At 45.1% G+C, this 27,930-nt stretch overlaps 1 protein-coding gene across 1 annotated transcript; it reads right to left on the bottom strand.

Moving 5' to 3' along the window:
* Window positions 1-108: 108 nt before the first annotated feature.
* lonp2 (lon peptidase 2, peroxisomal) lies at window positions 109-27,877 on the bottom strand. The gene is made up of 17 exons (XM_053884574.1): window positions 27,560-27,877; window positions 24,119-24,254; window positions 21,314-21,424; window positions 15,225-15,356; window positions 15,001-15,123; window positions 14,777-14,934; window positions 14,612-14,706; window positions 13,015-13,133; window positions 12,810-12,949; window positions 9,644-9,785; window positions 9,394-9,544; window positions 7,829-7,955; window positions 2,627-2,763; window positions 1,368-1,453; window positions 945-1,152; window positions 690-880; window positions 109-631 (listed from the first exon to the last, which is right to left on the bottom strand). Exons 1-17 carry the CDS (start codon window positions 27,790-27,792, stop codon window positions 410-412), a joined length of 2,511 nt encoding a protein of 836 aa, XP_053740549.1. The 5' UTR covers window positions 27,793-27,877; the 3' UTR covers window positions 109-409.
* Between the last annotated feature and the right edge of the window lie 53 nt (window positions 27,878-27,930).

Below are 27,930 nucleotides of genomic sequence, written 5' to 3'. Positions count from 1 at the left end.
CAGAGGTGGTGAAACTGCTTTCCAAAAGGCCTTGATTCGTCTGCGACCCGAGAAATGGAAGATCATGAAGTGTGTGTTTGTGACATAAATCAAATAAGATTGTCCCTGCATTCGCGCCAGTCGCGTCACTCTCGAATCCGGATTATGCTCTTGTTTCCTGAGGGTCTGTTGACACGGCATGGCGAGTCCACTTCATCACCTCTAGAGAAAGTGACTCAGAAACAAAGGAAACTGTCAAATATCTTTCATTTATTTAGCTTTATACAGGCGAGTGCAAATCAGAGTGGTTAATGTGAAAAACTCTGGCATTAGTGAACTACAGGGACAGTCACTGCGCTGACGTCTCCACCGGTCCTTCTCCTGCAGAGAGATGCGGGCTCCAGCAGGACCGACGATGCGGCGCCCTCCTCTACAGCTTGCTGGCCAGCTGCGTCGGCACCGTGGCTCCGGGGAAACCTCCATCGAAGGCCGCGTTCAGAACGTCGTCCAGAGTCCGAGCCGTGACGAAGTCCAGATCCGCTCGCACGTTGGCCGGCAGCTCCTCCAGGTCCTTCTGGTTGCGCTCGGGCAGGATGACCCGCTTCACGCCGGCCCTGTGAGCTGCCAGGACCTTGTCCTTGATCCCGCCCACCTGAGGAGGACAGCACGTCAGCGCCGGAGAGAATCGCTCGAACGAGCGAGCTACGCACCGGCAGCACCAGTCCTCTCAGGGTGATCTCTCCGGTCATGGCGACGTCGGACCGGACCAGGCGGCGGCTGAAGAGCGACGCCAGGCAGGTCACTATGGTGACGCCGGCCGAGGGGCCGTCCTTGGTGACGGCTCCAGCGGGGAAGTGCAGGTGGATGTCCGTGCCCTCCAGCGGGTCTGGGCCGCCGACCACTGAACCACACAGAGGAGATGAGTGGAGAGGAAGGAGAGCGACCCGGCAGAGGTGCCGACTCACGGTTGGTCAGCTGGTAGGTCCTGGCGTTGGCCCGCAGCCAGCTGATGGCCAGATGAGCCGACTCCTTCATGACGTCCCCCAGCTGCCCGGTCAGGGTCAGCTGACCCTCACCCTCCATGCGACTGGCCTCCACAAACATGATCTCACCTCCGAAGGGGGTCCAGGCCAGACCCAGGGCCACCCCAGGGAGCGTGAGGCGCTCGGACACCTGCAGGGGAGAAGGAGCCACTTCAGGGAGAACCAGAAGGGTGTTTAAAGGTAACAGGGAAACAGAACCGAACCACCATGACGGAGCGCCCGGACCCTCCATCTGCTTATGAAGCCCAGCTGTCAGATGACTGAAAGGCTGGAGGGCCTTTCGGTGCCGACCGTGGTCAAACACCTCGTTCTGCTTCCTTGACCTCACGTGCAGAATCGGATTACCTCCATCTCGAACTGCGGCTGACCCAGGATGTCTTTGAGAGCGGCGCTGTCGATCACGATGGGCATCTCAGGAGGGGCCGCCAGGTCTGCACACCAACACACACACACCCAAGTCACCGCCCGTGACTCGGCACACGACCATGGGGTCAGGTGATCCGAACAGCGGTCGCCTTCCCCAAACATGGCGAATGATGGGAGTCACGCATGAAAACACACCAGACTTCTCTCTTCAGCGTCACCCGTTGGTCACATGACCCAAATGAGATCCCCTCTGGCTGCTCATTATTGGGCTCGTGACACCAACGTTTGAAGGTTTCCTTCGGTAGCTGAGCGGATCAAACTCCACTCGACGAATGACACTTTGCCAAACATCACTTCGGACCCGCTGAGGCTTCTTGCGCTGAGTTATCGCCCAGCCACAAGCTCCGTCTCACGAGAAAAACAGTCATTTCACAGGTTTTGGGACGTTTCCACCGAGTCCACTCCTCCATGTGGGTTGAATTAGCCACAGTCATATTGAGCTCTATGGATCGCCAGCATCAATGATTTTAATATATATATTTTTTTATTCAAAGATATGAGGAGAGAGACAATCAGAGCACAGAGACCATCTGCTGCTCTCAGTCAACCACTGTCTGGCTGAGCGGGAGGAGGTCCCGGGGCAGACCCGGGTCACTTCAGAGTGACTGTGTCTCTGTCCTCAAGGAAAGGGGGAGGAGGTCAGTGAGGGGAGGGAAACTGTGGCTGCTGCCCCCAAACCGACCCCACCTCAGACCCCTGACAGTGGTGGTCTAACCTGAGTCCAACAGCCCAGACCAAGTCCGAGAGCAAACTGAATCCAGAAGCAAAAGTCTATTAGTTATCATATAATAATAATTATTATGAAAGAATTATTTCTTACTGCAAAAGAAACCAAGATAAATCAAGCACTGAAACAAACTACTAGTTAGGTCTGTCACCCGCCTGGCCCCGCCTCCCTCATTGGTCTTGGTTTGGACCTGTCACTCGGGCGAGTCTCGACCACAACACGGCTGTCAGCGACATGTAAACTGTCAAGGTGAAACTTGTGACAAGGACAAAAGCTTTGTCTTCTCTCCTTCCTGCACTATTGAATTTGAAATTTGAGATCAGATTGATGAGTCCACACACATTAGGCCTCGTGCAGCCACAGTTCCAGGAAAAAAAAAAAGCAAATCTTTGAACCACGGCGGCTGACTACAGTCACATTCCTCTTTAATGCGCGGCACAAATCATCCCACCTCCGTGCTGGGTCGACCCGCCGGCGCTGGACTCCCCACTGTCGGTTCTGTGACCTTCCGCTACCTTCACAGCCACGGCGCGACACACGGCGCCGATCTTCCTCTCCAGCGAGCGCACGCCGGCCTCGCGCGTGTACCTGCGGGACACAGTAGGTCAGACGTGAGTGAGTGAGGAGCAGGGTCTAAGAAGCTGCTGCGACAGGAAGAAGGGAGATGGGACTCAATATGAGTCCTTAAAACAGGTCCTGATTTCTTCATATTTTTAAAAAATGAGACGTTCATTTCACGCTAAAGATACCGCGACTGTTCTGGCTTTTTTTGAACACGTTGTTGTGTTCACAGTGCTGAGAGTATTTATCCGGTATTTATTCACAGATATTTGCCCGACAGACCACGTCCAACCCACGTCCGCGCTCTGAAGAGGCCATGTCTTACAGACTGGCGCAGACAACACAGGGACACTGGACACTGAAGGTGGGATGAGACTGATAAACACAGGATTGTGTGACGCGGGTCCAAATCCACCATGCTACACAATACTACAATGTTGACCTCTGTTTCTTGGTTATTTTGTGTCATGCATAGGTGTCACAAGAAGCACCCTGATAAAAGGTTCAAGCCACCTCACGGTGCAGGAGCAGTGGCTCGACTTAAGACTCTCTCCTGGACTGGAGCTTCTATTGCTAAGAGACATTCTGCAGGGAAAACTCCAGATGAAGCTCATAACTCTCGATAAAGGTAACTGCAGTAACGCCAAGGGGTCGCAGTTCGGACATGAACGAATCTGAATCCATTCATATCCTAATTCCCATGATTGAAATGTAGACTAGACGGAAGTAAAAAGCAGAACTCACTAGCGTCACCCGAACAAACATGGCCGACCGCCAGATCCATCTCTCTCTAGGCTATTTCTGACTGTGGAACAGATCAGCAGAAAAACAAACACCCCCCACCTTTACCTCTCTGACTCTGCCCTTGTGAGGAGCTCCGGAACAAAACAATGAGCGCTCACTATACGCTGTCAGGCCGGAACTACTCATCATCAGAATAAAAAAGATGAAATTTTTTTTTTTACAGCACAGAACCGGTTCACACCCTGCAAAGGCACATGCATGTGTCAGAGATGTGGCCAGTACAACCTGACCCCCTCCACCTGGGGAGGGACCTCCGCACTTGATGGAGAACCATGGTCTCAGAGGAGCTGATCCTTAGTTCATCTGCTCCACGGAAATGACAAGCGACGCTCTCAACTCTGACACGGTTTTATGAGGACTCAAAAGTCCCGGCGACACCAGGAATGTTTTTTTACGTGCTGTCTGACATTAAGGTAGGAAAGAGCAAACCATAAACACAGAAACAGTTCATTTTTTAAGCAACGTCCTCTGCAGCCAAAAGCATTAATGCAAGCACACCTAACTAAGAAGTGGAGGAGACCCATGTTCTGCCAACACCTGAACCTCCGCCAACATCTGCAGCCATCACGGCAGGCTCCAGCAGCAGCTCCACATCTATCAAAAGAAGCTCCTGTGATTCAGATGTGAGGCTGGACAGGATCTGGTGGGCCCAGGCAACAGTCTGTCACAGGTGTGTTGGGTTTTCATGGCTTCAGTGGAGGACTTCTCCCCGGTCGGTTTGTCCTGCCAACTTCAGCCGCAATCACAAAGTCGGGCCACAATTCTCCTTTGTTTCTCCAAGAGCGTAACCCAAGTGACCGCAGGCAAAGTTTGACTCGGGATATATCGGCAGATGGGACGTGATCCGGAGACCCCCGCAGCCAGAGTGAAATCAAATACGGTGGTCAGAAACGTGTCGTGGGAGACGAGTCGTCGGGCACCTGGGGTCAGGGTCGACTCACCAGCGAGAGCTGCAACTCTGGTGGCGACTGTGTGACCCCAACCTGCTGGGAGCCGAGGACGTTACGATGCATAATGGTCTTGCACCACATGCAGAATGTGACACCAAGTTAAACAGCCAGTCCTCACTCGATCCATAAAGGCTGTGAGCCATGGGAGGGAACGGACATTCCTGAGGGTGAGTATCTGTAGTTGGTTTCTCAGCAACGCATAAATCCCCCGACACGCCAGAGAATTAACTTACTGTTGGACACTGAATTGAGGAACCAGCAGGGACTTCTGCACTGTCCTCCTGACCCCGGCACCTCCTGTTTCTGAAGTTGAGCTGCTAGCCCACGTTAGAACTGTTAAGTCAACATATTGAGCAGGAAACTCTCCATGAACACAGCGACTCCTTCAGGGAAATGTTTATACAGCCATGACCCCAACAAAGATCAGCTCCGTGATTTGACACTTGAAGCATTTTTCAAATCATTTATCAGGAGAAGAAGAGCAGCTCGAGTGAACCCGAGCCATTGGTCTTAAGCACTCGGGTTCTCAACCCGCTGCTTTGTGTGTTGCATGTTTCCTCTCACACTACAAAAAGGGCAGAAACACAGTCATCGGATCAGAGTCGTTGTTGGTTTTGGACCCCCGAGGTTGCTCCATATGCCATGCTCCTCGTGTTTAAAAAAAAGTAGTTACGGACTGTGTGGAAGTACATTAAAAGGGAAATCTAACTTATTGGATACTGTCACGGAACACGATCAGATGTGTGCGCTTCCGTGTGGATGTAGCCTTAAATCATGAATGAAACACCTCTAACACCAAATACTGCTGATTTGTGACTCCAACCACAAACAAACCAAAGGTCAGTGCTAGAATGTAGTTGCATGGTGTGTTCCAATTCCTTCATTAATCCTCAACTACAACCAACCACAACCCTCAAAAACAAAGGAGTAAGGACCGTCCCAATTCTTAGGAAATGAAATAGAGGGACGTAGCTTCCTCAATCTTGAGGAGCTCCCCGACCTGGGGAGCACCCAGGATCCTTCGTGTAGTATCAAGGATGGCGTCGAAAACAAAGAGGCCTAGCCACAAATGTAGTATTTTCTTTGTTAATGGAGATATACAAGTCAAAAGACAGTTGTGCCGTTCAGCTCAAAAGATGACAAACATGGTATTTAGTGGAAATAAATGTATAAAACGGATGTTACGTCATCATCCCACAGCAGGTAGCTCACATTTGGTACCTACAATGGAACACTTCTTTTGCGTAATGCTGCACCCCAACAGGCGTACTGCATTACGGAGTTTCTCAATTTTTGGAAACAAAATTTTCCTTAACCCTTGGTTTTGAGGAGTGAGGTTGAGGATTAAGGAAGGACTTGGAATTCAACCAAAGTCAGGCGTAAACGCAGCTGTTTTGTGGCGCTGCAGTCTCCCAGGAAACAGAGCCAGAGCTCAGTCATTGCTAGCATATGCAGCTGATGATTCAACGTTTTTGACGGGGTTTTCCACTTCATCACTCACAAGCTCCATTCAAGAAGCTGCTCTTTGGCTGTTCACGACCAATGACAGAAGGGTCAGAATGAGAGCTGTTGATTCACTCCGACGCTGAAGAGTGATTTGAGTCGACGCATCATTTCCCACCCAGGAAATGTGTTTCCCCTCTCTGCAGCCTCACGATATTTTGAAGGATTTGCGCTTGCTTTCAGAATGTACAGATTTTGGACTCAGTCCTTTCATCACACCATTCATTCTCACGGCCACGCGATAAAAGGAAACTTCATCTGGCTCTAGTCTTTCTTCTATAATCAGTCCCGCCCACAGTCGCAGAGGCCAACGTCCGCCACGGTGTCTGGACTGAAAGAGACATCTTAGCCAAACTCTCTTCACAGCCAGGGTTGAGTGTGTGTTGACCTTGGACGGGCCCCGAGGAATCATGAGTGTAAATCTGAAACTAAGTGTTCTGAACCAAACCGTGTCATTTTTTAATCCGTGGGGCATTGATTGAAAAGCTCGGCACACAGAAGGGTTTCAATGACTCCCTCATAGCTATTTGTAAAAGCTGATGCAACGGCTTGGGGTTTTCCAAACACCTCCAGGCATCCAGCACTGTGACAAGCAGGATCAAGATCAGCTTGGACATTAGTGGCAGTGACACAACTAAACATTGGGACCGATCAAGGTGCCATGCTGGTTCACACGTGTCACTGCGATGGGAGCAGAATAAGCTCAGAGCTTGGGCCAGTCTGGTTCTCGTCAGGAAGCCCTGAGTCCACTTTACTTAAGGACATAATTGAGGAAGTTCAGAACATCTCTAACATGATTACAGTTCCATGTAAGACGTCTGCTCAGCCTCTGACTACTGCAGCTCAAAGAGACTTTTGAAGCTGAGGGTCCAGGACAAGTGAATTATGAGACAACAAGTGCCTTCATATATAATCACTCCCAGAGCCCAGCGTGTAACAAGACCTTGCCATGTCAAGTTCAAAAGCATGCTGCTGCTTTGTGGGTGCTGCAACGACAGAAAGGCTCGTGACAGACATGATGAGTGTTTCTTGCATTGAACTATCAGCTCCACTGCTCAGGAATCAGACGATGAATGGCCACAGACCACTGCACTGAAGCGCGGAATAGTTTGGAACCAGCTCGTGTCCCAGCCGCCAACAGGGTTATAGCAGTGCTCAACATAATAATACTAAGGCTACTTTTGGGTACAAAAACTGAGCCCCAAAACAAGTCGCAGGACACATGCTCCACTGCACTTCGGTGATTCATGGTGCAGTCAGAGGTGCTGGAATTCCCAGCACAGACTCAGCTCAATATGAGTTTTGAATCATGTGTTGTTATGAATGATAGCCTCCTCCCCACACCCCAAGCTCCAGCTTGGATGGTTTCAGCTGAAGGTGTGTGTACACTATGCCTAGCTATACATGTGGGAACCTTTTGCTGGGCCGCACAAGTTTTCTAATAACTGGGTCATTATAATTCAGTTTAAGTTTGGTTCAGAGTCCTGGTTGAAGCCATTTGTTTAGTGTGAGAGGCTGAGGAAGGCATTATGGCAATGAGCGGTCCTCGCAAAACAGAAAGACAAATGTGTGTGTGTGTGTGTTCTTGTACTTCTATTTTTGACATTTTGGCCGGTCCTCACTTTGTCAAGCCTCAGTTTGAGGGTTAAAACTACAAAATAGCTCGGTTATTATATTTGGGTTTTAGCTTGGTTAAGGCTAAAGATTAAGTTTAGCCATTTGTTTTAGATGGTTAGGATCAGGGTGAGAAGCTGGGAAAAGCATTATGTTAATGTATGTCTATCACAGTCCTCACTAAGATAGGAAGACAAATCTGTGTGAGTGTGTGTGTGTACCTGGTAATAATATCCTGTGTGGTGTCTTGCGGGATGTGCAGCTGCTGAGGTGTCAGTCCGTGTTGTTCCAGCTGGTTTGGAATCAGATGCCGATGAGCGATCTCCACTTTTTCCTCCTGAGTGTATCCTGAAACACAAACACATCACTCTCCTTGACAACCGCGTTTCCACAAAATTTGTCAACCATTTAACTTTGAATTAAAGGTGAGGAACAGAATTGACAAAAAGACTTCACATCTTAGTCCTGGACTGGACTTGTTCCCAAACGTCTGTCCAACTTAAACATAAAGACTGACAGAGGGATTCTTACAAAGTTTAGTTTGTATCGATCTTGGCGATCCACATAGCTCAAGAGTGCGTCCAATGTTAGTTTAACTGCAGCCTCCAGATTATCAGCTGGTTTTCTTTTGTTTCTCGAGCCATCATGTTTAATTGTAGCGCTCTGATAGACCTCAAACCTGCACGGCTTATAAGGTTCTGACCCTCCTTGAATGTCGAATTCTGCCAGCATGCGAGTTAAAGTTATGCTGAAGGTCCAGATAACCCACAAGTGCATGGTTACGGAAGAGCATCCATGGGAAACCAAACTTATCTCTATGTCCAGTCCATGAAGTCATTTCAGAATTTCACCCAGCGAAGTCTGTCCGACCAAAGGCGATCACTTTACCAAATCATTTTCTAGTGCAGGCCTGGCCACCCCGGGGCTCCCAAGCTGCATGCGGCTCTTCACCAAATGAGCTGCTGAACTGGCTGCTTTTGGTAAAGTTGCTATTGGGATGATCGTTTATACAGGAAATAAAACGAAAAAGTGAGAGCTATTCTGGCAAAATGTCAAAATATTCGAGGAGGATCACGGTTAAAAATACATGCTCAAGAGACATAGGCCAGATGCGAACCAGCAACCTTGTGACACACAGCGATGTGCTTTAGCCGCTATAGTGCTGCTAAGTCACATGACCAGCTATTCAGCTGAGCCTTACAGCCTTATATGTGTGTAGTATGTGGCTCTTTTCAGCAACACAGTAAAACAATGTGGCTCTGAGCCGCTGACTGGTTGGCCACCCTTGGTATAGTGTGTACTAGAGAATGTATTTTCAAGGTCTGCAACTGTATTTCATCTGAGACTCATCTTGGGCTCAAATGATGATCGATTCAAACTGTTTTTTTAAACTGTTCCTCAATATTTTCACAACCTCTTTTATAGGAATTTTGATGACGCGCGCCTCTTTGTGTTCTCACACCAACTTATATTTATTCAAGGTCTGATCCCCTCACATTCAGAGATGAAGACAGGTCTGAAGATCTGCAGTTTTGCTCCGAGTCCAGATCGTTCAGTGGAGAATAAGTGGGGTTATTGATGGCAGTGCAGATCATAAAGGTCGTTAAATGCTGTTCTTGTGTTTTACCACATCTGTGAACGTTTCATCCTTAACTATCCCCCCCATATGATGGATGGCTTACAGAGGAGCAGGAATGTTCAATTACAATCTGGAATTCAGGAACGCAGCCGGCCAGTAGCATTTCATGAAACAGTTTATTCAGCTTCTGCTTGCTCTCCAGCCTACCTGGGACCTGAAGCACCTCCATCCTGTCCAGGAGAGCAGGGGGAATTGTGGCCGTGGTGTTTGCAGTAGCGATGAAAAGCACTTGGGAAAGGTCAAAGGCCACATTGAGGTAATGGTCGGTGAAACTGTGGTTTTGCTCCGGGTCCAGAACCTGAGAAAACATTATACATCGTGTGTTTCCACCAACAAATCAATTGGCTTGAGCAACAAAAATGTCCAGGCACTTGAATAATTGCTGGAGGACACTGACCTCCAGGAGCGCAGCTGCTGGATCTCCTTGCAGACTCTTTCCCAGTTTGTCCACCTCGTCCAGGAGGAACACTGGATTATTTACTCCCACTGTCTTCAAACCGTTGATGATGCGCCCGGGCATACTCCCAACATATGTGCGCCTGTGAATACAAGCAAGTTGCACCTTCACAAATATACACTTATAAACACACGGGCAAGCAAGAGCCAACATCCACATGGTCAAAATGGCATTTCAAACAATCTCTGCCATGAGGTCCACAGGTGTGAACTGCTTCTAAGGGGGAACTACTATAAGGGAGGTGAAAACATGTGCAAGACAGCTAGAAAAACTTAAGATCTCCAGCTATTTTGAAATCCAGAAGATCGTAACATTCAGATTGTAAGAAAGTTATCTGAAGTTTATGGTATAAAATGAAAGTCTAATGTAAAGAATGAAAAATGACCTCTTGCTTTTCTGACAGCCTGCAGCTCCATCTACTGAACTTGACTTAATCTCGACTGGTTCTCATTCTAACAGGACGTGAGATAAAGACATTTCATCTCCACGTCCGGTCCTTGGTGGAGCGATGGTCAGAGTAAATTTGGGGTTTTAAACAGACCAACGCATTCTTCCTTGTAAGGCATCACATATCGATGACCATTAAGTGGACTTTTTCCTTCTCATTATGATGCAGAATTAAGCCTTCCGTGCTGCATAACATCGTAGTAGGTAGTGCTTCGCCGGACGGTCCATGAGGTGGAGGTCCGTAAGGTTCTGCTCTTACAAAACAAGGTAAGGTTAGGTAACTTTATTGTCAAATATGCTACAGTACAAGACATATAGCATGGATGAAATATCTGTTCTCTCAGACCTGGACACGACATACAATCACAGACAACATAAAGATCACAGACACAACATAAAGATCACAGACAGCAGGATACATGCAACAAAAATCATCGTCACATCAGTCCATCAACCACCGGGAGGAGCACCTAGCTCATGGCAACTTGACCTAACCAGGAGCTTGTGCCAAACTTGAACTTGACTCATGGTTCTGAAGGTTGTTTGGGAAGCATGACCTCTGGCTGCAGGCCTGCGAGGGGCAACTTCTATTGACACGTCAAGCATTACAAGATGTGAAGGCTGTGATACGGCCTGCAGTGATGATTAACGCTGACAGTAAAGTTTGACCGGGGTCGAACATCTATCTCAGGATAGAATTCAATCTTCAGCGCCCAAACCTGCAGATGTCCTCATCCATCTGGGTTGAAATTAAAAATCTTTTCGAGGCCCATTCGAGGACGGTTTGATCCCTGTGTTAATCACAATCAGATAGAAAACCACCAAAAAACATGTACGAACACTTCCACGTCTGGTCTCTTTGACAGCTGATTGCTGGCGGATGAAAAGACAAACGCATTACCAGAGCCGTCGTTTGAGATCAAACTCTGGATGAAAGGAGTCAATATTTCGTGAGAACATCAGATGAAGACCAATGTTAACAGACTTCAGAATTTCATTTTTTGGCGTGACATGTGTCTGGTTTGTTTATTTAATCACCTCACCAGTGTTTGGTGGTTAGGACGTTGAATAACAACTTCAGGCAACAGACAAACAATGTTTAATAATAAAAGCTAATAGGCCGAAACATTATGACCACCCGCAGGTACTGTGGTGGAGAGCTTCATTTCATAAGATAAGCTCTGGAATAAAAGTTGAAGTAACTGAATGGGTTGATATGCACAAGATGAGTCCTAAAAAAAGAGTAAAGACAAGTGTAATATGTTTTGGCATGTCCACGTCTATCAAGATGACATCATCTGCGTCAGATCCCCGACACCTGACGTCACCCCGGATGAAAGTCTCGCTCCATGTATGTGACATGTGAACCCATGAAGAGAAAACATAGCAGAAAGAAAGGGACAAATGAAGGTTTGGACCTATGAAAGGGTCACATCTGACTGGAGTTTACCTGGAGTCAAGAGAAGTCAAAAGTTTTAATCCCAGTGATGTAATCTTGGCACGAACTCAAGGCATCTGCTAATTGTCATGGAGAGTGATTTCATGTGAGCCACAGCCACACCAGGATTATTGTTATGATACACTAGGGACTGAACAAGTCACCAAACAGACCCACAAGGCTAGTGTCTGGACACCAACAGACAGGTGACATTAGTTTAGATAGACAAAGGTTCCAGCCATTTTATGGAGAACAGTTTTGACCCTGCAACTCAATTTAAATCTATCAAACAATAGATCTACATCTGCTTCTCCTTCATGTGTTGCTGCAGCGTCTGTCCTCATATATCTCTGTGCATGTTTGATATTGGACTGAAGAACATCTGTGGCGGTTCATCTCTTGCATGTCGAGCCACGAAACTGGTGTCAAAGGATGGTGGTGGAGCATCAACAATGGATGCTACACATGGCGCTGGACACATGTTCATCATAGAGCACACAAGCTTGTCGCTGATCCCTCTGTAACATGCTGCTCCACACATACACACAAACAGGTGGTCACAGTGCAGTGTGACCACACAGACAGTGAACATTCCAAACACAGACACTCTCATTTGAGGAAGTTAAAATCACTGGGTGCCGTCAGCATTTCTTTTTCAGAAAGTCGCGTCACCTTCGACCCTGCGCCAAAAGTTCCGCTCCATCAGAGCTGCAAGTCTGAAGAGCACAAGAAGGAGGTGACCATTCATGAATGGCACTTTTGTTGGCTGAGCTCTGAGACTGATTATCGGTGCCCAGTTACACAGGTGGACTGTGAGCAGTGATGGACAGGAAGCACAATGTCCTAAAACATATCCTGATGAGACAGGTGCCTGGACTTATCAACAGGTGCAGCAAGTATGTTTCTGATCTTGACTTGAACAAGTTGCGTGAGGAGCAAAACGTGTTTCCTGAATAAACATTTTGCTGTCAGAACATATCCTTGTGACAGATCCATTACTACAATGACTGCAAGAAACTCAGGATGGGGGCTGTCACTGCAACAAAGTTGGGGACCACCCTGGAAAGGTCTTGACTACATCAGCTGGTTTTCATTCAATATTTGCTCCAAGCACATGTTTTTGTTAACCTCTTCATCTTTTGACAGTGGGAAGAAAGCAGAGTGCCCACAGAAAAATATGCAAACTCCAAAGATAAACACCTCAAGCTGGATTCAACTGACCTGTGGCCCCTGATGTCTGACTGGTCACAAACGCCACCAAGAGCGATGCGGTGGAACTCTCTTCCGAGGGTTTTGGCGATGGATCGCCCCACACTAGTCTTTCCCACTCCTGGGGGCCCCACGAAGCAGAGAATAGGCCCCTGAAGACACAAAAGCAACATTACAACAAAAGTACTGACACGTAAATTCATGGAGGCAGTTTCACCTTGAGCGAGGCCTTCAACTGTCTGACTGCCAGATACTCCAACACGCGTCGCTTCAGCTTGTCAAGGGCGTAATGGTCGTTGTCCAGCAGAGTGCGGGCCGCTCGGATGTCCAGACAGTCTGTGGATAGATATGGTGTTCAACAAAAGGAAGTCAAGAGGAAGAGAGGGAGGTGCAGAACTGGGATACAATAAATATGAAAGAACAAACACCATACCATTTCAGAGACAGAAGATAGTTTGACACAAACAGATCATGGGCAGTGATGACTTGAATGTAGAGACAACTCAGAATAATACCTTAGACCCTAATCCCCTTTAGCTGGAAGATCGTATTGTGGCCCAGATGCTAATGACAATCCATGTATGTGTGCTGTTGAGCTCACGACAGTATCATCCTCACATTCTGGTCTTGTCGGGATTGGTCTTGGTCTTGAATCTTGAAAACATTTCTATTTAAGACTGGTCGACACTGACAGAAGACTGTCATATTTGGACAACATAATTGATAAAGGCAGAATTCTCTCTTTTTGTTCAGTTTTGTTTTGGGTTTTTTTCTTTAATATTTATCAGGGGTATCAAACAGATCCACAAAAAGGCCACAGTGGGTGCCAATAAGGTGTCTGAAGACTCATTTGTGGATGAGTTTGAGACACCTTATACATACTGTCTTAGTCGTGACCTCCAAATATCTTTGTTTTGGTCTTGAGACTCTTCGGTCTTTGATAATGTTGAAGTGGTCCTGACAACAACGCTAACCTTCCCCCCGTCTGACAAGATGCACTAAAAAGGTCAATCTGATGGGGGCGGGTCTAAAGTTAGACTGTCAACATAGCAGTTTAGGAAAAGAGAATAGTCTCCCTTTATCTACAATGAAAGGCTTTCAAAAGCATAGAAGGATTTGGAAGCCACCATGTCTTGCTCCTCCAGAGGAGCTATCAGCTTCGCAAGCCATAAATCCCAGCAACTGCTACACTCAGCTTCTCTTCCATTTCACTCCTTGTTCATATTCATATTTGTTCATATTTACAATAAGAAACGGTCTCTCTTGGCCTTCTTCAGTTTCTGTTTTTCTGCCGGCAGATAGTCAACATCCAGGTGTTTTTTCAGCAGGTGGGGAAAGACTGCACAGCTGGATTAGTCTTCTCACTCTCTCAGACTGCCAGCATGACTTCCAGAAACACACATCAACTAACACCCATCAAACTACACCAACGCACTTTCTGACTCAAGCCTACGTAATAAGGGTCTAAACGCCCTGCTCTGGTCTGTGTTTGGCCAGTCATACTGCAGAAGTTTAAGGGTTTATTGTCACCTGAAAGACTCTTTCAATGTAGCGTTAACAGGCATTTTCAGAGAGCTAAACTGTTAAGCCCTGAAACATATTAAAGATGTCTCAAACACCCTTAAAAATCCAGTCATGTGACATTTACAACATGAGCCTCACAAGATCAGACACCATGGTAGTGGATGGGCATTGCATGTCATGTCAGCTTCTTTTCTGTCTTCCTTTGTTTAAGACAAAGGAAAGTTGTCACATTCTATTGCTCCACTGGATTCTGCAGACTGGAAAGAACAGATTTCGTAAGTGTGTCTCACCTTTCGTGCTTTTGCTCCAGGGAAGTTCTACCATCAGATCCAAGTAGTTTCGGGTCAGCGCGTACTCAGGCATGGACTGAGGCATCTTCTTCAATCTGAGCACAAATGTGAACACGAACACATGAGTTGATCAAATGTTGGCTGCGAAAACATAATCTTGATCACCTCTTGAGCTCTTTCAGACAAACTTTCAGAGCAGCTTCGGGCATGTTGGCTCTCTGAAGCTTTCTTTCCAGAGCTGCAGTGTCATCTTCGTCCTCGTCCTCCTCATCCAGACTGAAGGGTCGGCTTGGAAGCATGGCTCCTTTACGCATCTTCAAAACCTGAGAAGATGAGACGCACCTATCAGAGATACACAACCTAAAGTTAAAAGTGGATGACCTGGCTACCATCTTCTCCTGATCAGGGTTGCTCTTTCTAGTCTTCTGCAGCAGTTTAAGACCCTCGATTTGTCTCATGAGCATCGGCAGGACCATCTTGAAACGCTCCTCCAGGCTGACAGCTTCAAGCACCTTGAAAAAAACAGCAGTTGTTTCACACTTGTGACTTGAGTTGGACTGCAGCGGAGTGAATCCAGAATGAAAATGAGATAATGCAAGACAAACCAACTGACCTGCAACTTCTCTTTGTTGGAAGTTCGGATCATAGATGCAACAACGTCAGGAAGAGTTTCTTTGGGCAAGCTGTCCAACATCCGGCGGAATTTGGCCACCACGGGAACGGAGATGTCCAGCATACCCAAGAGCTGAAGACACATTTGGGAAGATTGAATCCCAGTTGTGCATGAAATCCTATTAATCACAGCAAGCATTTTATTGCTGTAATGTTCAGATTGTTGCAGCCGCCGCTGAGACACGTGACTGCTGTTTCTGGTTATCGGACTTAATGTTGCCATTCTTGAACTTATTCATAATGGATTCAGGAATCAATAAAGATTGCATCCAGCTGTGCGATGTTGTGTGGGTCACTGTTGTTTTGCCAAGGCTCCACAAAACCTCTGGAAAGACTCTCCACATTTGGCCCCAAGATCTGGGGAGCAGCAGATACATCATGTCACCACAAAAGCTCACACAGTCTAACGTTTTTTTCTTAGTGACGTTTTTGATAAGCCATGGCACACCAAGTCCATAGCCTCATCTGTTGCTGATCACTTTTGGCCTGGGCCATTCTCCTTAAACCTTTTGTTTCCCCACCAGTGCAACAGACTCCAATATTTCAGTCTCCCTCTTCTCTCATTCTGAATGACATAATATGTCCCCTGCCTCTAGATTGTCACCAGCCAATTGAAGGTCACACATAGACAACCACTCACACAGTGACTGGATGAATGCATTGTAGAAAGTATGAATGGCTGGAGGACTAGGTCTACCAGGACCTCCCCACTCCCATTGGAGACGCCCCCCACGCTGGGAAAAATCCTAGGGAGAGATTGTGACCAGCAACAGTTGGTTAGAAAACAGAGGACAAAAAATATGTTCAGCCCCATGGGCCAGTGACAGCCCTAAAAAAAATAATCTCAAAAGGTGAAGATGCCACAAAATCTGTCACCAACATTGAGACAATGGACGGCAGAGGACCAACAAGTAAAATAAAATTCTGGACATGAACGGATGTCGCTATGTCGCTACTATGAAGCAATCCGTTTCACAAAAACACTAAGTAAGGCCACGGGGGGAGATTCAATAACAGATGCTTTGACCATACATCAGGCTTCGTCTGCCTTACCTGTCAACAGAACCCATATTTACTGGGACACCCGAAATAAGGAAATACAAACACAACACATGACTCCAACTGCATGTCAATAAAAGCTTCGAGGGTTATGGAGCAGATGGAATTTTAATTAAGTGTTAAGGAACGGGATTAAGCCTGAAGCTGTTTTTGGAGTTAGAGGTAAAACAATGTAGAAATCCAATTCAAAGAATTCTTGTAATGAAAATACCATCCAAACTGATTTAAAATGACTCGTCGGCTACAGGTCAAACTTGGCCCGAAAAGCTTGACCTCAATGACATTCTAAACTCCCAGTGCCCTTTGAACTGTGACTTCAAATCTGACTGTGTCAAGAGACTAAATGTGCCATAAAATGATCTCACCAGCTGGACCACATACAGAGTCACACTTGAACGGTTGAGTGGACAAATATGTCGACACAAGATGAAAATGGCAGGATGTGGAATCAAACACTGGCCTTCACTTTATACTAGAGAATCATGCTTTCCTAGAACTTGTCCGCCAAGTTTAGCAAAACACGGAAGAGTCTTTAATTGTGCGTAACGTGACAAAAAATACAAGCGATAAAATATGGATGATGAAATCTTAGACAGCGAGGTCATATTGGACAGGGGTCTCTTCCAGCGTATTCTGGCCAGAGAACACTGGACGAAAGACCGGTCACAGGGCACATACTGTTGCCGTAATGGCCTGCACTCTTTCCTAGCATCTGGGGGTGAGAGGTCAGGGAGAGCCTGACCAGGACACAAGTGATCCTCCGCATTTTTAAGCCAGGTGCACCACAGACCTTTCTGGAGCAACCGCGGCTTATAGACTGCTGCAGCTTATGGATGAACAAGATCTATTTTCACACTTAAATTTACAGGGAGCGGCTAATATTCCGGTGCACTCTACTGTCCGAATACTACGGTACATTCAAACTCTTCAAGGGGAGTCAGCACATTCCTGTCAGCTCTTGAAGAGCCCCACTAAAATATAATTCAGCTGAGAGCAGAGAGCTTCCAAAGCATCAGAGGGATCTCATTGTTCAATCAGATAAAGGGTACAAATGAATTTCCATGGAATTAAATATACGATGGAACGCAGTCAAGACAGTCATCAAGCGGAGGAAATAAGGAGGCCGTCTAAAATTGATGACAAGACGAGAAGAAAACTGGGCAGGGGGGCAGTGAAGAGGCCAACAGCAACACTGAAGTAGCTGCAGGAATTTATGAGACGTACAGGCTGTGTAATACACGTCTCCCATATTCTTCATATGTCTGTGAAGTAGGGTTGAAAGACGAAGATCTTACGAAGAAAAACATTCAAGCTTGACTTCATTTTGCAAAAACATACTTCAAATCTTCCAAATGCATGTGGGAAAATGCGTAATGGTCTGAGAAAACCAAGGTTGAACCTCGTAGCTGTAGCTCCAAAAGGTATATTCAGTGCCATTTAAGGGGGAAGGAATTCTGAACAGTTCCAAATACCAGTCAGTTTTTGGCACAAAACCGGGCTTCTGCTAGAAAGCTGAAGATGAATTTCATCATTCAAATCAACAAAGAATAGATTTACCAGAATAAGATTTTCAGCCAGAGCCAAGACCTGAAGCCAATCGAACATCTGTGGGATGCCCTTGCCATTTGTCAGATTTGGAGCGGTTTTGGAAAGAACAGTGGGCAAACATTGCCACATCAAGATGTCCCATGCTGATAGACTCCAACACAAAACGAGTTCTGTAATAAAATCCAAAGATGCTGCTACAAAGTACAAGTTTAAGGTTTTCACTTTGTTTTCCAACTGTGTTGTACACCTATAGGTCCCATTAAGGGTGGAATATGTTGTGAAATTATTGACCTTGGTGTCATTTATTTGCATCAATTAACAATTGAACAGAGGTGCGCCGACTTTTTATATCCACTGTAACTACAGCAATCTGGTGTTGCATTGCATGGACATCCACATCATATGTGTACAGTATTGAGTCCAGCATCCTTTCTTGATTTGGCTCCGTGAAACACTTCAAGACTCCATTATTTGGGCATTCGTGGTTTTAATAGCGGGTTAAAAAAATCTGAATTCATGGGTGTGTGTTGCTCAAGAGAGGAATAAAAACATAGAGAAATCTCATTGGAGAGTAATGTAATCACATAGTCCTGATTAAAAGAAAGAGTTTTCATCAATCATAGTTACTTAATTCACCAAAAAAATGAATTTACAGCTGCATGGTGGGGATGAGTAACACAATAGTGAAATCCAGAGACAGAACTAACATCTGTTCACTGTCATCCTGACATTGCAGTATAGATGTTACCACAGTCCAGACTGTGGTAACATCATGTCTTGAGTGTGTTACTGAAGAAGACATTTATGATCCATGAGAGTACGAAGAGGTCAGACAAGTGGTGCCATGGGTGGGTGTTCATGCTTCTAAAAAGGCCCAGACAACTGACCCCTGCGACTGTGATTCTGCCCCGTGACCTTGTCGGGTACAAGCTGCTGATTTTGCCACTCAATCATTCACTCATGTTCAGCGGCTCCTGTTCTGTCAGTTTCAGGGCAAATGTTTTCATCAAGCAGCAGTCTGCTTCCTTTGTCTCGGGTCATTCCATCCAACTGAGATTATGGGACTGTTCAATAAGCCAGTGCTGAGATTTCACCTCTCCACAAGGTCCTCAACCAACAGTTCCACCTGACTGTGCCAGAAAGAAAATCTCTCCAGCAGATTTATTACATTTATGATGTAACCACAAGATTCACTCTCCGCTGGATTTTCATTCCACCATTTATAAACACCCTACATTCTTCATTAATCATTTCTTAAACTGAGCAAACACCACTGATCAGCAGTTCAAAGAGAGAGACAGCAGCGGAAACAGGGAACTGCCAAGGAAAAATAATAGCGATTAGCTGTACAGTAATAACAGGTGTTCACATCTCCCCTCTTTATCTTCTTCATCCTGATTTGGGTCTGGAGGAAATGGTGGTTGGACTGAGACACTTATTCTTTCCGGACAGCAAGGCTGGAGGATGATTTTCAACTATGATGATTTCGACTGATCTAGTTTTCTTACTTGATCCAGAATAACTACCATGTTTTCAAGGTTGGAGATGAGACTTCTCCTCAGGTGGAGATCGGTATCTAGAGGTCTTGTGAGTGGAAGCCGTGCAGCATCTTAAACAGGGTCACACACATAAGCATTTTCATTGTAAAGTAATCTTAAAAGGTAATCAGGCGTTTCCATTGTTGGTCATTATGCGTGTGGCCCTCCTACGACTCAAGGGAAGCAACAACTGACAAACACCAAGCTCTACAAAATCGGACAGTTTTGACTAACACTGGATTGTGACCAAGACAACAAGACCGCAGATATAAGCAGTGAGAAGCTTGTCCTTCTGGGAGAAGACCTCAGAGTAGAAACAGCAGGTAAAGTGGCTTTGGCCACCTTGGGTGTCTCCAGGATGCTTCCCAATTGAAATTCCTGCACCAACTACGATGAGGTCTCGGAGCAGCGATGATAAACACATGATGACCTACAGTGTAGATACATTGAGGGGATCATTTAAGGCTAAGTTGTACTCTAGCCGCTCATTTCTGAGGGTTAACAGCTGGGGAGCCAGTTGTCAAATATCATTACCACGTGATAGAACGTCAAAAGTGCACACATCATATCCAGTTAAAGACAAAACAAAAGTACAGCCACTGTGACACGTACATGAACAGCACAACCTCTTTGCATGGTTTAGAGTTACTCAACATTTCAACATTTATAACACATGAAACCAGAGAAAACAAATATGGGAGCCCAACAGCCAGCAACACCATGACCGCATTCTTAACGTTATCAAGTCTCATTTTTACTATGAACTAAAAACTGCATTTGTTGTCTATTGTGGTCACTGTCTCCGTTGCCCACATCTGCGCTCACTCTCCCCACTAAATAACCTTTTCCGTCAACTCTGTTGCTTGTCAACCAGTTTCCATTGGTGCTCAACGTGCTGCTGACTACTGCAGAATAGAATACCTCCAGAAAAGCAGTTTTAAGTTTGGATGTCAGTATTGTTAAATCATTCCTTTAAACTCAATTCATCTCCTACGCCCCATAACTTCAAACCATCTTTTCAAACAGTCACCCCACCACTTGGTTTTCAAGGAGTGGCGCAGGAACGGCATTGTTCGTTTCAAGAACCATTTTCAAGTTAGGATTAATGAGCTGATTTTTTTGCAGGCAAATATGAAGCTGACACATGCATCGCAACTCCTAGCAGCCAAGCGATACGCCAGGCTCACGGTAAAGACCTTAGTTGTGATAACAGATGAAAGTGACAGCATGTTCCAACACACATAGATGCAGGCCAAAGCTAGCGCAACACAAAAATGTTTAACATATCACCCAGCTAGATATATAACATGCAATGTGAATGCATTGATTCTGCCAAAATCTTATTTCTTGTGGCTGAAAATGCAATGCTTTGTTCAAGGACCATGGTTAAGTTGAACCGCATGAGTAATTTTACAGATATAAACTTGAAATGAACCCAGAAGTGTGAAATTTACAGATCAGAAAGAGAAAGATGCCATCAAGTATTGTAACGCAGAGAATCCTTTAAACAAGTGAAAGCAGAAATATTAGAAACACAAGTAACCCCAATTTCAACCCCCCACAGGAGTACGTTTCTAGGCCACTTTTCTACATTTTTTTTCTGATCTCCAGAACCCGACATGAAGTTGCTTGAAATCTGATCAGGTTTCCGACTGTGTCTGGCAAAGCATTTTCATTCATGGGTGAGAGCTGACAAGAAAAGGGCCAGCATCTACGCAAAACTGAGACTTGGCTCTAGCGTTTGTTTTATTCAACCGAGGGGTGCATCGAAAGAGTTTTGGAGTTTGTTTGTGCCCCCCGCACACCAACCAATCCCAAAAGTGTGTTGAAACAAAGTTAAGTGGATTTGATTTGTTGAAAACAACGTGAGAGCAGAGGCGCGCACCTGAAGAGCAGCCTGGTAAAACTTCTGCGACAGCTCCCCCAGCTCACCATCTCCTGGGAGATCATCAATAGCTGGGTTAGTGTATTGCTCCAGCTGGTCCAGCTGCTCCACCTGTAAGTCATCACAAGGCCAGGATGAGACAAACACACCCCTGTGTAAGACACATATCTTAATCACGCAAAAATAAGACAAGTCCTGGGTGAACTTGGGACAAGTAGAGAGCATATATGTTAGTAAGAGCTTGGACACACAGGACGCCAGTGATTTGAATTATACATCTAATCTAACTTGAAGACTGTTGTGATGCAGTCCAACATCCTAGTGTAAGTGAGAACTTTCACAACTGCAGCCACATTTTTGATCAGTTGCAGCTCTGTGATAGACGACTGAAGACACTGTCTGAACAAATAAATGTGCTAAAGATGTTTTGTATATCAAAGTTCCTTATTAGTGCCTTGAGATTGCCATTTCTACCTTCCAACAACGTGGTGAAACCTACTCTTCTTTCACTCTCCTTCTTATATGGCGACTTCAACAAGGACTTCTGTGTCGTCAGTAACACGATTACTGGTAATCCTCCTACACTCTTAAATCATATTGAAACGGAAATAAAACACAGTGCTCCGACAAATAAAGCCTTATTTGTAACTGCTTTTGCAGTTTTTGCTAGCAAACCAAACACTTGTATACCAAGACAGCTGAGCAACCGCTGTACATTTATATTCATCAGTGTTGTAGCCGAGACCTAACCAGAGACGAATTGAGACAGAGACCAAGACCAACTTCTTAAAGTCTACTACTTGGTCTCCATATGCTGTGGTTTCGGCTTAGGTTGTCTCCACTTCAAAACACTTTGACCGCCACTGCAGAAACCTCTAGGCAGCTTGGAGTCAGATGTCTGCGCTTCAGCATGTCACATGATGTATTTCGAACCCACAATACATGTAACAAACAAAGAATCAAAGGAATGTAATGCTTACTGATTCACAGGCAAGAAGTTCAATGATCTTACATGATAAATGAAAGGTGATAAAACAATGTGAACAAAAATGTGACATTTAAATTCCACTTTCTTGTTTCACGGTACCACAGGAAGAAGACACAGAAAAAAACACTCGTGTTCAGAGCACAGCAGATGCTGGACGATCTTATCAGATGGCCGTTTACTCTTCTCATGACTTTGTTAAAGGTTGATTGAGCACTACATGTGTTCTTTGGCACCAGCAGCCAACCTCCCCGAATATTTGGATGAACTCCCCACCCACCAGAATCTTAAATATCTCCTAGTACTTGTTAACACAAGATGGCATGTTGTGAAAATACGCACAGTTTATATAGGCAGGATTCATTTGTGTGTGTGTGTGAGCGTGTTGTGTTTTTTGGCTGAGCAGAAATCTCCCACAATGAAGACAGAAGTTGAAATTCATAGTTACAGAAACAGGCACGTACATATATAAATACACAATCTAAAAAGCACAATTGTAGATGTTTTGGTCAGTATTGATGTATTTGCTACAAAGAAAAAAGAAGGAGATGGCAAACAGAAAAATGGCCAGCCTTTTTGGGGAAGACAGTGGATCTGGACCATGGAGTACGAATCCATCAAAGTCCATCAACACAAGAACTTTTGCAGAGGAAAGCCAAAGTAAGATGATGAACAAGATCACAACCACATTATACATAAGAGAATAATATTTGTCCCTCAAGCGTCCAGATAATTCACACGAAAACACCTCTTGTTTATCTGAAAATACACGCAGGTTGTACAACAAACCTCATCAGAGATTTCTGGCTTCAGTGGAGCAAGATTATTCCAATATGCTGTTATGATAAGTAAGTAATCTGATTTTTTTCCCTGTTCAATACAAAGTGGTCACTGGACTTGTGTCCAATGACTGTAACCAACAAAGTGCTTCAGTCTTTCCACGCTGTTATTTGAGCGCTAAATGAATCGCTTGTGCTGTTTATTTGTGTAGAAAACTTGCTATGAAACTGTTTATTAGGATACGCTCCAACACTCAAGCCCTCAAACTGCGATCCATTAATTCACTGGACCGCAGCACTGACAGAACCAGAACCCCTTCTTTACGAAGTTGCAGAAAAACTTAGGTGTCTCATTAAACTCAACATATTCTGACCCACACTTGTGGTCGCTGCCGTTCCAAGGTTCTCCTTCGCTTTAGGCGATACTCAGCCCATGAGTCGGGGGCGCCAGACTTCAGGAGTGCCAGACCTCACTCATTTACAGCATCAATTTCATTTGTGTCAAACATTTTACTCCGACAATCCTCATTACAAGGCAAAATTTTGGACAGGATTCTGACGACATTACCGCCAATGTTCTTTATAGCATCACAGTTGGTTGCTACAAAGGCTTGTTCAAACAGCCACCTGCTACTACCCTGGCACATCAGTCAAATTCAGAAGAGACTGTGGCTCTAGAGACAACGCCTCCACACCACTTTGCCAGAGACTGGCTAGATTCATTTCATTCACAATGAGTCCTACTCCTGTATGTCCAATCTGTATAACCGAACAATACGCAGCGGTTGCACAATATGACCAGCCAATCAATGAGTGTGACCCGCCCCCAGTCTAAAGACAGGTTGGTGCCATACAAATGCACAGTGGTTGGAGGAACTAAGTATAAATCCTGGCTCATGAGAGCTGCACTATTCTTGCTACACATTACTAGTTCTTGTTCATGCTAGCGCAGTACCCTGGGATAGAAATAGAGAGGGACATTACATGGTTTCTGTGGAGTTAAACTTGGTGACTGCACTATATAATGGCACAGCGTTTTACCTCTGCCAGGACGAAGGGTTGCTCCCTCAGCAGACTGGACACACTGAAGCGGCACAGTCCCGTGATGAGGAGGGTGTAGTGAGGCTTCGGCCAGTTACTGCCGACCACCTGGACAGCGATCCCAGCAGTTCCGATTCTACAGAGAAATAAAAAATTGGATTCAATAGACGCCAAAAAGTAATTAAAAGCATCATGTCCAATATCCGTAGATCAACACAGAAGTCTGCGCCGGTTAGAAGTCAGTCATCTGATCAAACCTCAAGGCTTGTATGAGTCGCATTTGCTTAAAGAAAACCCATGAAATTTGATTTTCACACACAATTTGGTGACTTATCGAAACATCCTCAACATGTTTTCATAGCCTTCTTTGTGTCCTCATTCTCCTTAGTTACTTAGCTACTTACTGTTACAAAAGACCTTTGACGAACACAAGGATGATTGACACTGCGGTTCCATCGAGCACTGCAGCATGTGCTGCTTTCAAACACACATATTACACACGTCGATTTCTCTGGAAAGTTTCACAATGTACATCAGGAAACTATATTTGGCTGCTCCTTTAGTTTCCCACTAATAATTTGCAAACCTGAAAGAGAGGAATCAAACACTACCAGACATTTTCTGTCAGAACTGGAACATGTTCAAACGTTTAAAAGCAACTTGACCTGCAGTCAGAGCAAATGTTGGAATAAAGAAGTAAAACAGACTCCAATCATACCTTCAAGAGAGTTGTTTTCAAGTTCCTCTCCCACCCACTCACACAACTGCACATCAGACGTGATCTGCCTTTGAATACCTGTTTAAAGTGGATTGAATCCAGCTCATTTCATGGGCCATTAAAGTGATATAGGACACTTTGGGATAAATCTTTCCCCAATGACGCCCCTTCAGTTGGTGTTGGTCAGGGTTCCAGTGTGCGTGCGTTTGTGTTTCTGAAGCACATTTAAACGCGGCAATGAATCAAATAACATTACGAGAAAACTAGAAAATCACTCAAAGAGCACAGACCTCCGCTGAGACCCATATTTCCAACTATGTTTTTCCCTTGAATAAGCCCCTACATTTATTTTATCTGTGTAATTCTGTGCTTATGAATTATCAGTGAGAACAATGAGCCCAATGGCGCAGGAGGCAGTAGCATGTTGGAACTTACCTGCATGATACAACAAAGCTAGCACTGCAACTGCTGCTGCACTACGGGGTAAGGGTAACCAATTGTCCTGGATCCAGATGACAACCCAAAATGTAATCATTCATTTTTGAACTATTTCGCCAGCAGGAAGGCAGACAGAAAGACAACCACACAACTTCCTTAGCAGAGGAAATTCAGGGCTACAGGTCCACTTTAAACTCACAACAGTTAATGCTGAAGCCCCACTACTGAACCACAGTTTAAAGGTCAAGGTGTGTGATAAGGAAAGTACCAGAGGACCTGAGGACCCAACATGTCACAATCAACTAACACTGGTGCAGGAATATGTAGATCTTTTCATCATTATTCGTCTTATATTTACGAAGAAACAATTTGAAAATGTCGCTTTCTGTAGTTAAACAGACGGAACTGATCTTCATCCTGAGATCAGACTCAAACTTCGTCCCAAACCTCATATTGTTACCTTTCTGTCTTGCGTCACATATTGTTATATTTTGGAACCAGATTTACAACCAGCACTCTAAAAAACCCTAATCGAGACAGAGGCACAGTATTCGTCCCAAAACTGAGTGAGAATATGTCCTGAGGCGCCTGGATTCTCAACGGCCAAACAGGCCATAAAACCTATTACAGGCTTTCAGAGTCTTTTTTTATTTGACATTTTCTTGTCGCTGACATTTTTAGGGAGGTCCACAACTTGAACTAGACTAGTACCGCACCGTAGCCACAGATGAGAGCAGGTTCACAGTGAGGGGAGAGAGCAGTCTGTGGGCATGCCAGGTTTTCCATGCCTGCAGGTTAGTTCTGGATGGTCTGTGCTGACACGTCTCAGAAGGTAAGCGGCCATAAAACAAGTTTCAAAAACATTAGGAAGACATCATGGGCTTGGCTGAGGAACACCTCATTGAGATAACAATCCCTAAGTGCTTGTTTAAACTGATAACTCACATCAGTTTATCGTCTATGAAAACATTTCATGAGACAGTTCATGAATTACAATGCACATCAAGAAATCAAGACCTTAAATTACAAACTACTGTATTTTCGTTGGAGTGACTCATGATGGAAGAGTGGCCTTGTAACCGCATCATTGAGCCTACAAACGAAACTCTGCTACCATGGATGCAAGCTAGGCTGACTCAATTTAGCTTTCTTCTCATCAGGGGGAGCAACATTGAGCCCTGATGCACCTTAACCTATAGAGATCCATTACTCTGTATAACTGACTCCAAGTAAAAGAACTGTTTTCCCTAGCTCCACTTTCCACACTAACTTTATTACAATGTTGTTTTCTTTGCCTCATGACAGATTTGTGTAAAATTTGTGGAAAAATAAATAAATAAAAAACCCACTGACCATGTTTTCATCCAGGAGAAACAGAAAACATGCAGAGTTCTTGACACTGTCCCTGCCAAAGACACATCTGAACAATTCAGTAACCAGACTGTCACATCGGCCTGACAGAGGCGAAAGTCCATCTCACTGCCCTAGTTTATCATCGAGCCTTCGATCCAGAACACAAGGTCAACAATGCCTAAATGTAGCCTTGAACAAATATGAACATGCAGATTCAACTCAAAATCACATGTATTTCATGAGATAGTCTGTTTTTAATCATATTTCCTCACAGTTCCGTCAACAAAAACATCAGCAAGATGCTCCTGTCACTGCATATCAACACATTTAAACCAGTTTTACAAGTTTTGGTGCTAATCATCACTGCACATCATCATAACAAAATAGTTTAGGGCCGTTTCAGTTACCTTTAAACCAACAGCGTAGTATCCTGCCAAACTTTTGCGTCAATTATAACAGAAAATTAAAGTGAACATGCACTTTCAGAAGATGTCAGACACTCAATTCAAGATATGTAGTTCATAAAATCCAAAACTCCATTTATGACAGTTAGCTTATTGCTGCTTATTTCAGGAACAAGACTGCACCTTCACCCTCAACCTTGAATTCATTTTCCAATATGGCTGCCATGTTATAACGGTTCGACTGTGTTCGACATATAACTTGTTTGTGTATCCATTTAAATACAGCAAACAGTTTGTTTGACTGCGCCTCCAAGGCCAACAGGTTATCATTTTACTGTGATCACTCTTATTCAGTTATAATTTCCAATAACTTTATGTACAGAAAACTTTTGAGTCCACCTTTGTTTACTTAGCGACCCTCGCAAGGCTCTCTACCCAGAGGTTTGTTGATGTATACATTTGCACAGCTGTCCGAAAGCAATAACCTTATTAGTCGAATTTTGGGATATGGATGAAATTGTTCTTTACTTGTGCAAGGCGGGCAGCTGGTCGGTGTCGTGCTCCGGGTCTCTCGTGTTGGGAATGACTCCAATGATGGTGCTCTTGAGAGACGTCCCGGTGAGCAGACGGTGTTTCACCAGGTGCATGTTCCGCGGGGAGTTGACGCTGAACCGGACGGTGGAGCCCGGGAGAAGCACGCCTTCATCTATCAGCAGCAGCGGCAAGCGGCTCGGTATCTTAATTCCGCCACCAGCTGACATTTTCGAGCGTTTATCAAAATTCCGTCGCTTCCTCACTGTTTCACCTACTTTTGATGCGCTCAAGTCAACAGTGTGGTCTTCCGGTTCGTACTTTCACAACAAATATTAACTATGAAAAATATTAAATGTACGTGAGAA

Source organism: Synchiropus splendidus, chromosome 14 (genome assembly GCF_027744825.2).
Source record: "Synchiropus splendidus isolate RoL2022-P1 chromosome 14, RoL_Sspl_1.0, whole genome shotgun sequence".
In the NCBI taxonomy this organism is placed as follows: Eukaryota; Metazoa; Chordata; class Actinopteri; order Syngnathiformes; family Callionymidae; genus Synchiropus; species Synchiropus splendidus.
The sequence above is the reverse complement of the archived record's forward strand: the minus strand, read 5'-3'. Positions and strand labels throughout refer to the sequence as shown.

Bases quoted from the DNA above. Each gene is read 5' to 3' on its own strand.
- lonp2 (XM_053884574.1), bottom strand. From the start codon at position 27,792: ATGTCAGCTGGTGGCGGAATTAAGATACCGAGCCGCTTGCCGCTGCTG. The intron at 15,124-15,224 runs GTCAGTTGGTTT...GTTTTTTTCAAG, and splicing joins CCAACAAAGAGAAGTTGCAG to GTGCTTGAAGCTGTCAGCCT. The intron at 13,134-14,611 runs GTGAGACACACT...ATCTATCCACAG, and splicing joins CTGGAGCAAAAGCACGAAAG to ACTGTCTGGACATCCGAGCG.